Source organism: Taeniopygia guttata, chromosome 2 (assembly GCF_048771995.1).
Source record: "Taeniopygia guttata chromosome 2, bTaeGut7.mat, whole genome shotgun sequence".
NCBI classification, from domain to species: Eukaryota; Metazoa; Chordata; class Aves; order Passeriformes; family Estrildidae; genus Taeniopygia; species Taeniopygia guttata.
In genome coordinates, this window is record NC_133026.1 from 151092677 (window position 1) to 151109078 (window position 16402).

The 16402-nt window shown below is 43.3% G+C and overlaps 1 protein-coding gene across 1 annotated transcript in view; it reads left to right on the plus strand.

Moving 5' to 3' along the window:
• The first annotated feature begins 8956 nt into the window (after nt 1-8956).
• TONSL (tonsoku like, DNA repair protein) overlaps nt 8957-16402 on the plus strand; it is a 94604-nt gene continuing 87158 nt past the window's right edge. Inside the window, exons 1-2 of the mRNA XM_072925104.1 lie at nt 8957-9035; nt 14119-14214. Of these exons, the coding sequence (XP_072781205.1) occupies nt 8993-9035; nt 14119-14214 (139 nt within the window). The 5' untranslated portion in view covers nt 8957-8992. The remainder of the gene's footprint in view (nt 9036-14118; nt 14215-16402) is intronic.

Consider the following 16402-nt stretch of genomic DNA (forward strand, 5'->3'; position numbering starts at 1 on the left):
ATAGGTTAAAAGTGGTAAAAGTGGGTTGAAACCATCATAAAATGGGTTGAAAGTGGGTTGAAAGCAGCAAAAAATGGGTTTAAAGTGGCAGAAATGGGTTGAAACCACCAAAAAAATGGGTTAAAAGTGGAAAAAATGGGTTGAAATCACCAAAAAAATGGGTTGGAAGAGATGAAAGTTGGTGGGGAAGAGACAAAAATTGGTCATGAAGAGACGAAAGTTGATGTTGAGCAGATGGAATCGGATTGGAACCATCAAAAATGGGTTGAAACCACCAAAAAAATGGGTTTAAAGTGGTAAAAATGGGTTGAAACCATCAAAAATGGCTTTGAAGTCGCAAAAATGGGATGAAACCACCCAAAAAAATGGGTTGAAAGTGGTAAAAGTGGGTTGAAGCCATCAAAAATGGGTTAAAAGTGGTAGAAATGGGTTGAAACCATCAAAAAATGGGTTGGAAGTGGTAGAAGTGGGTTGGAGCCATGAAAAAATGGGTTAAAAGTAGTAGAAATGGGTTGAAGCCATCAAAAAATGGGTTTAAAGTGGTAAAAATGGGTTGAGGCCATGAGAAAATGGGTTGAAACCATCAAAAAATGGGTTGAAACCATTAAAAAACCATCAAAAAATGGGTTGAAACCATCAAAAAATGGGTTAAAAGTGGTAAAAGTGGGTTGGAACCATCAAAAAATGGGTTGAAACCATCAAAAAATGGGTTAAAAGTGGTTAAAATGGCTTTAAACCTACAAAAATTGGTTGAAACCATCAAAAAATGGGTTAAAAGTGGTAAAAATGGGTTGAAACCTGGAAAAAATGGGTTGAAACCATCAAAAAATGGGTTGAAACTACCAAAAAATGGGTTAAAAGTGGTAAAATTGGGTTGAAACCATCAAAAAATGGGTTGAAAGTGGTAAAAATGGATTGAAAACGTTAAAATGGTTTGAAACTGTCCAAAAAATGGGTTGAAATTGGTAAAAATGGGTTAAAACCACAAAAAAATGGGTTAAAAATGAGAAATATCGGTGACAGACGAAAATTGGTGGTGAGCGGATTGGAATCGGTTGAAACCATCAAAAAATGGGTTGAAAGTGGTAAAAATGGGTTGAAACCATCAAAAAATGGGTTGAAACCATCAAAAAATGGAAGAGTGAAAAGTGGGTTTGGGGTAGTGAAAAGGAAGTGAAAGCAAAAAAATATTTCCTTTAAAAAATTGGCTTTAAAGTGGCAAAAATTGGTGGAGAAGAGACAAAAATTGGTGGAGAAAAGACGAAAATTGGTGGAGAAGAGACGAAAGTTGGTGGAGAAGAGACAAAAATTGGTGGTGAGCGGATGGAATCGGATTGGAACCATCAAAAACCGGCAAAAATGGGTTGAAACCACCAAAAAATGGGTTAAAAGTGGTAAAAATGGGATGAAACCACCCAAAAAATGAGTTAAAAGTGGAAAAAATGGGTTGAAACCATCAAAAAATGGGTTGAAACCAGGAAAAAATGGGTTGAAACCATGAAAAATGGGTTGAAAATGGTAAAAATGGGTTGAAACTGTCAAAAAATGGGTTGAAAACATCAAAAAATGGGTTGAAAGTGGTAAAAGTGGGTTGAAACCAGGAAAAAATGGGTTGAAACCATCAAAATTTGGTCCAAACCCACCAGAAACATCTCAAAACCACCAAAATTTGGCGTAAACTCAATGGAAAAGTCTTGAAACCACCAAAAATTGGTTGAAATCACCAAAATTTGGTCCAAACCCACCAGAAACTTCTTGAAACCACCAAAATTTGGCGTAAACTCAACAGAAATTCTCAAAATCACCAAAATTTGGTGTAAACTCAACGGAAAACTCTTGAAACCACCAAAAATTGACCTAAACCCACCAGAAACGTCTCAAAACCACCAAAATTTGGTCCAAACCCACCAGAAACGTCTTGAAATCACCAAAAATTGGCGTAAACTCAACAGAAACGTCTTGAAACCACCAAAAATTGACCTAAACCCACCAAAAATGGTTGAAAACCACCAAAATTTGGTCCAAACCCAACGGAAACATCTTGAAACCACCAAAAATTGGTCGAAACCACCAAAATTTGGTCCAAACCCAATGGAAACGTCTTGAAACCGCCAAAAATTGACCTAAACCCACCAAAAATGGTTTAAAACCACCAAAATTTGGTCCAAACCCACCAGAAACGTCTTGAAACCACCAAAATTTGGTGTAAACTCAACGGAAACGTCTTGAAACCACCAAAAATGGACCTAAACCCACCAAAAATGGTTGAAAACCACCAAAAATTGGTCAAAACACACCAGAAACGTCTCAAAACCACCAAAAATTGGCGTAAACTCAACGGAACAGTCTCAAAATCACCAAAATTTGGTCCAAACCCACCAGAAACGTCTTGAAACCACCAAAAATGGACCTAAACCCACCAAAAATTGGTTGAAATCACCAAAATTTGGTCCAAATCCACCAGAAACGTCTTGAAACCACCAAAATTTGGTCCAAACCCACCAGAAACGTCTCAAAACCACCAAAATTGACCAAAACCCACCAAAAATGGTTAAAACCCACCAAAATTTGGTTTGAATCCACCAAAACCGAGCGAAACCCACCCAAAACTTCTCCGACCCCACCCAAAACCGCCTCGACCCGACCCAAAATCACCAAAAAACGACGAAAAACCGACGGCGAAACCTCGGAACCGACCCGGAAACGCCCGAAAACGACGGAATTCGGCAAAATCGGCGTCGCCGGGAGGATTTTGGGGGATTTTGGAGGATTTTGGAGGATTTTGGGGGATTTTGGAGGATTTTGGGGGATTTTGGAGGATTTTGGGGGATTTTGGGGGGAGGAGCGTCGGCCGCCGCTCGTTTTATTAGAAAATAAAAATTTGGGGAGTTTTCCAAAAATTTGGGGAGTTTTCCAATTTTTTTTGGTTTTTTGGGGGCGATTTTGCCGAAATTACGACGGGTTTGGGTGAAAATTGGGGGGATTTGACCCAAAATTTGGAGGTTTTGGTGAAAATTTGGAAGTTTTGGGGTGATTTGGGTGAAAATTTGGAATTTTGGGGTGGTCTTGGTGAAAATTTGGGATTTTGGGGTGGTTTTGGTGAAAATTTGGACATTTTGGTGATTTTGGTCAAAATTTGTAGGTTTTGGTGAAAAATTTGGGGTTTTGGGGTGATTTTGGTTAAAATTTGGAGATTTTGGGGTGATTTTGGTGAAATTTTGGAGGTTTTGGGGCAATTTTGGCTAAAATTTGGGAGTTTGGGGTGGTTTTGTTGAAAATTGGTGGATTTGGGGTGGTTTTGGTGAAAATTTGGGGGATTTTGGTGAAAATTTGGAGGTTTTGGGGTGATTTTGGTGAAAATTTGGATTTTTTTGGAGTGATTTTGGTGAAATTTTGGAGGTTTTGGGGTGATTTTGGTGAAAATTTGGGATTTTGGGGTGATTTTGGTGAAAATTTGGAGGTTTTGGTTAAAATTTGGATTTTTGGGGTGATTTTCGTGAAAAATTGGATTTTTGGGATGATTTTGGTGAAAATTTGAGGTTTTGGGGTGGTTTTGGTGAAAATTTGGAGGTTTGGGATGGTTTTGGATGAAAATTTGGGATTTTGGGATTATTTTGGTGAAAATTTGGAGGTTTTGGGGTGGTTTTGGTGAAAAAAATGGAGTTTTGGGGTGATTTTGGTGAAAATTTGGGATTTTGGGGTGGTTTTGGTGAAAATTTGAGGGTTTGGGGTTGTTTTCGTAAAAATTTGAAGGTTTTGGGGTGATTTTGGTGAAAATTTGGGGGTTTGAGGTGATTTTAGTGAAAATTTGGTGGTTTTGGGGTGATTTTGGTGAAAATTTGAGGTTTTGAGGTGATTTTAGTGAAAATTTGGAGGTTTTGGGGTGATTTTGGTTAAAATTTGGAGGTTTTGGGGTGATTTTGGTGAAAATTTGGGGGTTTTGGGGTGGTTTTGGTGAAAATTTGGAGGTTTTGTGAAACTTTTGAGGTTTTGGGGTGTTTTGGTGAAAATTTGGAGGTTTTGGTGAAAATTTGGAGGTTTTGGGGTGATTCTGGTGAAAATTTGGAGGTTTTGGGCGATTTTGGTGAAAATTTTGATTTTTTTGGGGTGGTTTTGGTGAAAATTTGAAGGTTTTGGTGAAAATTTGGAAATTTTGGGGTGATTTTGGTGAAAATTTGGAGGTTTTGGTGAAAATTTGGAGGTTTTGGGGTGATTTTGGTGAAAATTTGGAGGTTTTGGTGAAAATTTGGGATTTTGGGGCAATTTTGGTGAAAATTTGGAGGTTTTGAGGTGATTTTGGTGAAAATTTGGATTTTTGGGGTGGTTTTGGTGGAAATTTGGATTTTGGGGTGATTTTGGTGAAAATTTGGAAATTTTGGGGTGATTTTGGTGGAAATTCGGATTTTTGGGGTGATTTTGGTGAAAATTTGAAGGTTTTGGGGTGGTTTTGGTGAAAATTTGGGGTTTTTTTGGTGATTTTAGTGAAAATTTGGCGGTTTGGGGTGATTTTGGTGAAAATTTTGAGGTTTTGGTGAAAATTTGGAGGTTTTGGGGTGATTTTGGTTAAAATTTGGGGTTTTTTTTGGTGATTTTGGTGAAAATCTGGGGGTTTTGGGGTAATTTTGGTGAAAATTTGGAGGTTTTGGTGAAAATTTGGGGGTTTGGGGTGATTTTGGTGAAAATTTGGATTTTTGGGGTCGTTTTGGTGAAAATTTGGAGGTTTTGGGGTGATTTTGGTGAAAATTTGGGTGTTTGGGGTGATTTTGGTGAAAATTTGGGGGTTTTGGTGAAAATTTGGGATTTTGGGGGATTTTGGTGAAAATTTGGAGGTTTTTGGATGATTTTGGTGAAAATTTGGATTTTTGGGGTGATTTTGGTGAAAATTTGGAGGTTTTGGTGGAAATTTGGAGGTTTTGGGGTGATTTTGGTGAAAATTTGGGGGTTTGGGGTGGTTTTGGTGAAAATTTGGAGGTTTTGGTGCAAATTTGGGGGTTTGGGGTGATTTTGGTGAAAATTTGGATTTTTGGAGTGATCTTGGTGAAAAATTTGGGGTTTTTTTTGTGATTTTGGTGAAAATTTGGAGGTTTTGGGGTATTTTGGTGAAAATTTGGAGGTTTTGGGGTTATTTTGGTGAAAATTTGGGGTTTTGGGGTGATTTTGTTGAAAATTTGTGGATTTGGGATGGTTTTGGTTAAAATTTGGGGTTTTGGTGAAAATTTGGGGGTTTTGGGGTGATTTTGGTGAAAATTTGGGGGTTTGGGGTGATTTTGGTGAAAATTTGGGATTTTGGGGTGGTTTTGGTGAAAATTTGGAGGTTTTGGGTGGTTTGGGTGAAAATTGGGGATTTTGGGGTGATTTTGGTGAAAATTTGGGATTTTGGGGTGGTTTTGATGAAAATTTGTAGGTTTTGGTGAAAATTTGGAGGTTTTGGGGGATTTTCGTGAAAATTTGGATTTTTGGGGGTGATTTTGGTGAAAATTTGGGATTTTCGGGTGATTTTGGTGAAAATTTGGGTTTTTTTGGCAATTTTAGTGAAAAGTTGGAGGTTTTGGGGTGATTTTGGAGAAAATTTGGAGGTTTTTGGGTGATTTTGGTGATTTTGGGGTTTTGAACCGAAATTTGAATTTTTTTCAACCCAAATTTGGAGATTTTTGGGTTTTTTTTAACCAAAAGTTGAAGAATTTTGGTTAAAATTTGAGGGATTTGAACCCAAATTTTGGTGGGGTTGGGTCAAAGGGAGGAACTGGGATGGACTGGGATGGACTGGGATGGACTGGGAGGGACTGGGATGGACTGGGATGGACTGGGAATGAACTGGGATGGACTGGGATGAACTGGGATGAACTGGGAGTTACTGGGACTGAACTGGGATGGACTGGGATGGACTGGGAATGGACTGGGATATACTGGGAGGGACTGGGATGAACTGGGAGTGAACTGGGATGAACTGGGATGGACTGGGAGCTACTGGGATGGACTGGGATGAACTGGGAGCAAACTGGGAGTGAACTGGGATGGACTGGGATGGACTGGGATGAACTGGGATGGACTGGGATGAACTGGGATGGACTGGGATGAACTGGGAGTTACTGGGATTAACTGGGATGGACTGGGATGGACTGGGAAGGACTGGGATGGACTAGGAGTTACTGGGAGTTACTGGGAGTTATGAACTGGGAGTTACTGGGAGTAAACTGGGATGGACTGGGAGTTACTGGGATGGACTGGGATGAACTGGGATAAACTGGGAGTTACTGGAAGTGGACTGGGAGTTGCTGGGAGTGAACCTGGATGAACTGGGATGAACTGGGATGAACTGGGATGAACTGGGAGCAAACTGGGATTTACTGGGATGAACTGGGAGTTACTGGGATGAACTGGGGCTGAACTGGGACTGAACTGGGATGAACTGGGATGGACTGGGATGGACTGGGAGTGAACTGGGACTGAACTGGGATGAACTGGGATGAACTGGAATTGAACTGGGAATGAACTGGGAGGGACTGGGATAAACTGGGGCTGAACTGGGATGAACTGGGGCTGAACTGGGATGAACTGGGATGGACTGGGATGAACTGGGATGGACTGGGATGGACTCGGAGGGAACTGGGATGAACTGGGATGAACTGGGGCTGAACTGGGATGAACTGGGATGAACTGGGATGAACTGGGATGAACTGGGATGGACTGGGATGGACTGGGAGTTACTGGGATGAACTGGAATGGACTGGGATGAACTGGGAGTGAACTGGGATGGACTGGGAGTCACTGGGAGTTATGAACTGGGAGCTACTGGGAGTTACTGGGATGAACTGGGAGTTACTGGGAATGGACTGGGATGAATTCGGAGTTACTGGGATGAACTGGGATGGACTGGGAGTACACTGGGAGTGAACTGGGATGAACTGGGATTGAACTGGGAGTTACTGGGATGAACTGGGAGCAAACTGGGAGTGAACTGAGAGCTACTGGGACTGAACTGGGATGAACTGGGATGAACTGGGAGTCACTGGGAGTGAACTGGGATGAACTGGGAGTCACTGGGAGGCACTGGGAGTGAACTGGGATGGACTGGGATGGAACTGGGAGTTACTGGGAGGGACTGGGATGGACTGGGACTGAACAGGGATGAACTGGGAGTTACTGGGATGAACTGGGATGAACTGGGATGGACTGGGAGGGACTGGGATGGTCTGGGATGAACTGGGATGGACTGGGATGGACTGGGAGTGAACTGGGACTGAACTGGGATGAACTGGGATGGACTGGGATGGACTGGGATGGACTGGGATGGACTGGGAGTTACTGGGAGTTACTGGAAGTGAACTGGGAGTTACTGGCAGTTACTGGGATGAACTGGGATGAACTGGAATTGAACTGGGAGGAACTGGGATGAACTGGGAGTCACTGGGATGAACTGGAATTGAACTGGGATGAACTGGGATGGACTGGGATGAACTGGGAGTTACTGGGAGTAAACTGGGAGTAAACTGGGAGTGAACTGGGATGAACTGGGATGGACTGGGATGAACTGGGATGAACTGGGATGAACTGGGACTGAACAGGGAGCCACTGGGATGAACTGGAATTGAACTGGGAGTTACTGGGAGTGAACTGGGATGGACTGGGATGGACTGGGATGAACTGGGAGTCACTGGGATGGACTGGGATGGACTGGGATGGACTGGGATGGACTGGGATGGACTGGGATTGAACCGGGAGTCACTGGGATGAACTGGGATGAACTGGGATGAACTGGGATGGACTGGGATGGACTGGGACTGAACTGGGAGTTACTGGAAATGAACTGGGATGGACTGGAATTGAACTGGGAGTGAACTGGGAGTTACTGGGACTGAACTGGGAGCTACTGGGATGAACTGGGAGTTACTGGGACTGAACTGGAATGAACTGGGATGGACTGGGATGAACTGGGATGAACTGGGATGGACTGGGAATGGACTGGGATGAACTGGGATGAACTGGGGCTGAACTGGGATGAACTGGGATGGACTGGGATGAACTGGGAGTGAACTGGGAGTCACTGGGAGTTACTGGAAGTGAACTGGGAGTTACTGGGATGAACTGGGAGTTACTGGGATGAACTGGGAGCAAACTGGGAGTGAACTGGGAGTAACTGGGATGAACTGGGACTCACTGGGAGTGAACTGGGATGGACTGGGAGGGACTGGGACTGAACTGGGAGTCACTGGGAGTCACTGGGAGTTACTGGGAGTCACTGGGACTGAACTGGGATGAACTGGGATGAACTGGGATGAACTGGGAGCCGCCAGGGGGCGCCCCCTCCCCGCACCACCCCAGGGCCGGGCGGAAGCGCCTTTTCCCGCCTCACGAAAGGGGCGGGACTTTATCTATACCGACCAATAGGAACGTCCCGTTCCGCCTCTCCGGGTGCTGATTGGTTAACGCGGCCGCGCTCAGCCAATCAGCACGCGGGGGAGGCGTGGTCAGGGCGGAGGGGCTGATCGCGGAAGATCCGCCGTGATCTTTTCCCGCCTCACGAAAAGGGCGGGACTTCACCTTTATCAACCAATAGCAGCGTCGCTTTCGTCTCTACGGGCGCTGATTGGTTAACGCGGCGGCGCTCAGCCAATCAGCGCGCGGGGAAGGCGTGGTCAGGGCGGAGGCTCCGGTCGCGGAAGATCCGCCGTGATCTTTTCCCGCCTCACGAAAGGGGCGGGACTTCACCCGTACCGACCAATAGGAACGTCTCCTCCCGCCTCTCCGGGCGCTGATTGGTTAACACGGCGGCTCTCAGCCAATCAGCGCGCGGGGGAGGCGTGGTCAGGGCGGAGGCCCTGAGCGCGGAAGATCCGCCGCGATCTTTTCCCGCCTCACGAAAGGGGCGGGACTTCACCTTTATCAACCAATAGCAGCGTGCGCTTTCGTCTCTACGGGCGCTGATTGGTTAACGCGGCGGCTCTCAGCCAATCAGCGCGCGGGGGAGGCGTGGTCTGGACGAGCGGCGGCAATGGCGGAGGCGCTGAGCGCGGAGGCGGCGCGGGAGATCCGCCGTGAGTCGGGGCTGGAATGGCGCTGAGCGGGGGGAAAACGGCTCCGGAGGGGCGGGAGAGGGGCTGGAACGGGGCTGGGACGGGGAACGGGCACCCGCAAAGCTCCGGGAGTTCCTCCCGAGCCGGAGCCTCCACAGGCGGCCCCGCGCTGCCCTCGGGGTTTGCGTCCCTCAGGCAGCCGTGAGGTGCAAATGCCCTCAGGGGGGTTAAATCTTCAATTTGGGGTTTTTCTGTCACTTAAACCCCTCCCAGGAGCTCAAAATCCCCTCACGAAAGTTTAAATTTCCAATTTGGGGCTTTTCAATCCCTCAAACCCCTCCCAGGAGCTCCAAATTCCCTCATGAATGTTTAAAATTCCATCTCGGGGCTTTTCAGTCACTTAAACCCCTCCCAGGAGCTCCAAATCCCCTCACGAATATTTAAATTTTACCCCTGGGGCTTTTCAATCCTTCATATTTTTCCCAGGAGCTCCAATTCCCCTCACGAATGTTTAAATTTCCATCTCGGGGCTTTTCAATCCGTCAAACCCCTCCTAAAAACTCCAAATCCCCTCACGAATGTTTAAATTTCCATCTCGGGGCTTGTCAATCCCTCAAACCCCTCCCAAAAACTCCAAATCCCCTCAGAAACGTTTACATTTTCACCTCGGGGCTTTTTAATCTCTCAAACCCCTCACGAATGTTTAAATTTTCAATTTGGGACATTTTAATCCCTCAAACCCCTCAGGAATGTTTAAATTTTCAATTTGGAGCTTTTTAATCCCTCAAACCCCTCACGAATATTTTAAATTTTCACCTCGGGACTTTTCAGTCACTTAAACACCTCCTAAAAACTCCATATCCCCTCACGAATGTTTAAATTTTCAATTTGGGACATTTTAATCCCTCAAATCCCCTCACGAATATTTAAATTTTACCCCCGGGGATTTTTCAATCCCTCAAATTTTTCCCGGGGCTCCAAATTCCCCTCAGGAATGTTTAAATTTTCAATTTGGGGCTTTTTAATCCCTCAAACCCCTCAGAAATGTTTAAATTTTCAATTTGAGGCTTTTCAATCCCTCAAACCCCTCCCAAAAACTCCAAATCCCCTCACGAATGTTTAAATTTTTAATTTGGGGCTTTTTAATCCCTCAAACCCCTCACGAATGTTTAAATTTTCAATTTGGAGCTTTTTAATCCCTCAAACCCCTCACGAATATTTAAATTTTCAATTTGAGGCTTTTCAATCCCTCAAACCCTCCCAGGAGCTCAAATTCCCCTCACGAATATTTAAATTTTTAATTTGGGGCTTTTCAATCCCTCAAACCCCTCACGAATATTTTAAATTTTTACCTCAGGATTTTTCAAACCCTCAAACCCTCCCAGGAGCTCCAAATCCCCTCACGAATATTTTAAATATTTTAAATTTTCACCTCGGGACTTTTCAATCCCTCAAATTTTTCCCAGGAGCTCCAAATCCCCTCACGAATGTTTAAATTTTAATTTGGAGCTTTTTAATCCCTCAAAACCCCTCATGAATATTTAAATTTTCAATTTGGGGCTTTTTAATCCCTCAAACCCCCTCAGGAATGTTTAAATTTTCAATTTGGGGCTTTTTAATCCCTCAAACCCCTCAGGAATGTTTAAATTTTTAATTTGGGGCTTTTTAATCCCTCAAATCCCCTCACAAATATTTAAATTTTTAATTTGGGGCTTTTTGATCCCTCAAATTCCCTCATGAATATTTAAATTTTTAATTTGGAGATTTTTAATCCCTCAAATCCCCTCACGAATATTTAAATTTTTAATTTAAGGCTTTTCAATCCCTCAAATTTTTCCCTGGAGCTCAAAATCCCCTCACGAATATTTAAATTTTCAATTTGAGACTTTTCAATCCCTCAAACCCCTCAGGAATGTTTAAATTTTCAATTTGGAGCTTTTCAATCCCTCAAACCCCTCACGAATGTTTAAATTTTCAATTTGGGGCTTTTCAATCCCTCAAACCCCTCCCAAAAACTCCAAATCCCCTCACGAATATTTTAAATATTTTAAATTTTCACCTCGGGACTTTTCAATCCCTCAAATTTTTTCCAGGAGCTCCAAATCCCCTCAGGAATGTTTAAATTTTCAATTTGGAGCTTTTTAATCCCTCAAATCCCCTCACAAATATTTAAATTTTTAATTTGGGGCTTTTTAATCCCTCAAACCCCTCAGGAATGTTTAAATTTTCAATTTGAGGCTTTTTAATCCCTCAAATCCCCTCATGAAAATTTCAATTTTACCCCCGGGGATTTTCAATTCCTCAAACCCCTCCAAAAAAATCCAAATCCCCTCACGAATATTTAAATATTAATTTGGGGCTTTTCAATCCCTCAAACCCCTCAGGAATGTTTAAATTTTCAATTTGGGACATTTTAATCCCTCAAATCCCTCACAAATATTTAAATTTTTTTACCTGGGAATTTTTCAATCCCTCAAACCCTCCCAAAAACTCCAAATCCCCTCACGAATGTTGAAATTTTCAATTTGGAGCTTTTTAATCCCTGAAACCCCTCACAAATATTTAAATTTTCAATCTGGGGCTTTTTAATCCCTCAAACCCCTCACGAATGTTTAAATTTTCAATTTGGGACATTTTAATCCCTCAAATCCCCTCACGAAAATTTCAATTTTACCCCCGGGGGTTTTCAATCCCTCAAACCCTCCCAAAAACTCCAAATCCCCTCACGAATATTTAAAATATTTTAAATTTTTACTCCAGGATTTTTCAATCCCTCAAACCCCTCCCATGAGCTCCAAATTCCCCTCAGGAATGTTTAAATTTTCAATTTGGGGCTTTTTAATCCCTCAAACCCCTCAGGAATGTCTAAATTTTTAATTTTGGGTTTTTAATCCCTCAAACCCCTCAGGAATGTTTAAATTTTTAATTTGGGGCTTTTTAATTCCTCAAACCCCTCAGGAATGTTTAAATTTTCAATTTGGGGCTTTTTAATTCCTCAAACCCCTCATGAATATTTAAATTTTCAATTTGGGGCTTTTCAATCCTTTAAACCCCTCCCAAAAACTCCAAATCCCCTCAGGAATGTTTAAATTTTCAATTTGGGGCTTTTTAATCCCTCAAACCCCTCACGAATATTTTAAATTTTCACCTCGGGACTTTTCAATCCCTCAAACCCCTCCCAAAAAATCCAAATCCCCTCACGAATGTTTAAATTTTTTAATTTGGGGTTTTTTAATCCCTCAAACCCCTCACAAATGTTTAAATTTTCACCTCAGGACTTTTCAATTCCTCAAACACTCCCAGGAGCTCCAAATCCCCTCACGAATATTTAAAATATTTTAAATTTTTACTTCAGGATTTTTCAATCCCTCAAATTTTTCCCTGAAGCTCCAATTCCCCTCAGGAATGTTTAAATTTTCAATTTGGAGCTTTTTAATCCCTCAAACCCCTCACGAATGTTTAAATTTTTAATTTGGGACATTTTAATCCCTCAAACCCCTCAGGAATGTTTAAATTTTTAATTTGAGGCTTTTTAATCACTCAAACCCCTCACGAATATTTAAATTTTCAATTTGGGGCTTTTTAATCCCTCAAACCCCTCACGAATATTTAAATTTTTATCTCAGGGCTTTTCAATCCCTCAAACCCCTCCCAGCAACTCCAAATCCCCTCACGAATATTTTAAATATTTTAAATTTTCACCTCTGGACTTTTCAATCCCTCAAATTTTTCCCAGGAGCTCCAATTCCCCTCAGGAATGTTTAAATTTTTAATTTGAGGCTTTTTAATCCCTCAAATCCCCTCACGAATATTTAAATTTTTAATTTGGGGGTTTTCAATGCTTCAAACCCCTCCCAAAAACTCCAAATCCCCTCACGAATATTTAAATTTTTAATTTGGGACATTTTAATCCCTCAAACCCCTCACGAATGTTTAAATTTTCAATTTGGAGCTTTTTAATCCCTCAAATCCCCTCATGAATATTTAAATTTTACCTCCGGGGGTTTTCAATCCCTCAAACCCCTCCCAAAAACTCCAAATCCCCTCACGAATATTTAAAATATTTTAAATTTTTACTCCAGGATTTTTCAATCCCTCAGATTTTTCCCAGGAGCTCCAAATCCCCTCACGAATGTTTAAATTTTCAATTTGGGGCTTTTTAATCCCTCAAACCCCTCACGAATGTTTAAATTTTTAATTTGGGGCTTTTTAATCCCTGAAATTCCTCACAAATATTTAAATTTTCAATTTGGGGCTTTTCAATCCCTCAAACCCCATCCAGGAGCTCCAAATCCCCTCACGAATATTTTAAATATTTTAAATTTTTACCTCGGGACTTTTCAATCCCTTAAATTTTTCCCAGGAGCTCCAAATCCCCTCACGAATGTTTAAATTTTTTAATTTGGAGCTTTTCAATCCCTCAAACCCCTCACGAATGTTTAAATTTTCAATTTGGAGCTTTTTAATCCCTCAAACCCCTCATGAATATTTAAATTTTTAATTTGTGGCATTTTAATCCCTCAATCCCCTTGGATTTTTATGGAATTCCCTGAGTTTTTTTTGGGAATTCCTTGGATTTTTTTTTTTTTATTTCCCTATATTTTTTGGGAATTCCTTGGATTTTTTTATTTCCTGGATTTTTAGGGATTCCTTGAATTTTTATGGAATTTCCTGGATTTTCTTGGCAATTCCTTGGATTTTTTTGGGAATTCCTTGGATCCTTTTAGGGATTTCTTAGATTTTAATGGGAATTTCCTGGATTTTTTTGGCAATTCCCTGGATTTTTTTTGGAATTTCCTGGATTTTTTTTTGGCAATTCCTTGGATTTTTTTTTTTTTAATTCCCTGGATATTTTTTTATTTCCTGACTTTTTTTTTGAAATTTCTTGGATTTTTTTAAGGATTCTCTGGATTTTTTTTGAGAATTCCCTGGATTTTCTTTACAATTCCCTGATTTTTTTGACAACTCCCTGTGGATTTTCTTGGGAATTCCTTAGATTTTAATGGGAATTTCCATAAATCCCTTAAAAACCCATCCCTTCCCAAATTCCCGATGGATTTTTCCCACATTAATTTAATTTTTTTTTGGGAATTGTGTCCGTCAGAGCTGGAGAAATCCAAGGAAAAGTCGCAGCGGGACGGGAACGCGGCCGAGGAAGCGGCAGCCTGCAACCGGCTCGGGGAGATCCTGGCGGAGCACGGTGAGAACCGGAATTCGGGAATAAAAACCGGGAATTCCGGCCGGGAATGCGGGAATTCCAACTGGGAAACTGGGAATTCCAACTGGGAATGGGAATGGGAAACTGGGAATGGGAAACTGGGAATGGGAAACTGGGAATGGGAATTTGGGAATGGGCTGGAGAGATCCTGGCGGAGCACGGTGAGAGAGACGGAAATTCGGGAATAAAATCCGGGAATTCCGGCCGGGAATCCGGGAATTCCTACTGGGAATCCGGGAATTCCTACTGGGAATGGGGCTGGGAAACTGGGAATTAACTGGGAATGGGAAACTGGGAATGGGAAACTGGGAATGGGAATGGGAAACTGGGAATTTGGGAATGAACTGGAGAGACGGAATTCGGGAATAAAATCCGGGAATTCCGGCCGGGAATGCGGGAATTCCTACTGGGAATGGGGCTGGGAAACTGGGAATGGGAAACTGGGAATGGGAAACTGGGAATGGGAAACTGGGAATGGGAAATTGGGAATGGGGAACTGGGAATGGGAATTTGGGAATGAACTGGAGAGATCCTGGCGGAGCACGGTGAGAGAGACGGAATTCGGGAATAAAAACCGGGAATTCCGGCCGGGAATCCGGGAATTCCAACTGGGAATGGGGATGGGAAACTGGGAATGGGAAACTGGGAATGGGAATGGGGAATTGGGAATGGGAAACTGGGAATGGGAATGGGGAACTGGGAATGGGAATTTGGGAATGAACTGGAGAGATCCTGGCAGAGCACGGTGAGAGAGGCGGAATTTGGGAATAAAATCCGGGAATTCCGGCCGGGAATGCGGGAATTCCTACTGGGAATGGGGCTGGGAAACTGGGAATGGGAAACTGGGAATGGGAATTTGGGAATTTGGGAATGAACTGGAGAGATCCTGGCAGAGCACGGTGAGAGAGGAGCTGGAAATTTGGGAATAAAAACTGGGAATTCCAGCCGGGAATTGGGAATTCCAACTGGGAATGGGAATGGGAAACTGGGAATTAACTGGGAATGGGAATGGGGAACTGGGAATGGGAAACTGGGAATGGGAATGGGAAATTGGGAATGGGAATGAACTGGAGAGATCCTGGCGGAGCACGGTGAGAGAGGCGGAATTTGGGAATAAAATCCGGGAATTCCGGCCGGGAATCCGGGAATTCCAACTGGGAATGGGAATGGGAAACTGGGAATGGGAAACTGGGAATGGGAATGGGAATTTGGGAATGGGAATTTGGGAATGAACTGGAGAGATCCTGGCAGAGCACGGTGAGAGAGCCGGAATTTGGGAATAAAAACCGGGAATTCCAGCCGGGAATGCGGGAATTCCAACTGGGAATGGGAATGGGAAACTGGGAATGGGAAACTGGGAATGGGAAACTGGGAATGGGAATTTGGGAATGAACTGGAGAGATCCTGGTGGAGCACGGTGAGAGAGACGGAATTTGGGAATAAAATCCGGGAATTCCGGACGGGAATCCGGGAATTCCAACTGGGAATGCGGGAATTCCAACTGGGAATTAACTGGGAATTCCAACTGGGAATGGGGATGGGAAACTGGGAATGGGAAATTGGGAATGGGAATGGGAATGGGGAACTGGGAATGGGAATTTGGGAATGAACTGGAGGGATCCTGGCGGAGCACGGTGAGAGAGGCGGAATTTGGGAATAAAATCCGGGAATTCCGGCCGGGAATCCGGGAATTCCTACTGGGAATGGGAATGGGAAACTGGGAATGGGGATGGGGAACTGGGAATGGGAATGGGAAATTGGGAATGGGAATTTGGGAATGAACTGGAGAGATCCTGGCGGAGCACGGTGAGAGAGGAGCCGAAATTTGGGAATAAAATCCGGGAATTCTGGCCGGGAATCCGGGAATTCCTACTGGGAATGGGAATGGGGAACTGGGAATGGGAATGGGAAACTGGGAATGGGAATTTGGGAACTGGGAATGGGGAACTGGGAATGGGAATGGGCTGGAGAGGCGGAATTTGGGAATAAAATCCAGGAATTCTGGCCGGGAATTGGGAATTCCAACTGGGAATGGGGATGGGAAAATGGGAATGGGAATGGGAATGGGAAACTGGGAATGGGAATGGGAAACTCGGAATGGGAATTTGGGAATGAACTGGGGAGATCCTGGCGGAGCACGGTGAGAGAGCCGGAATTTGGGAATAAAATC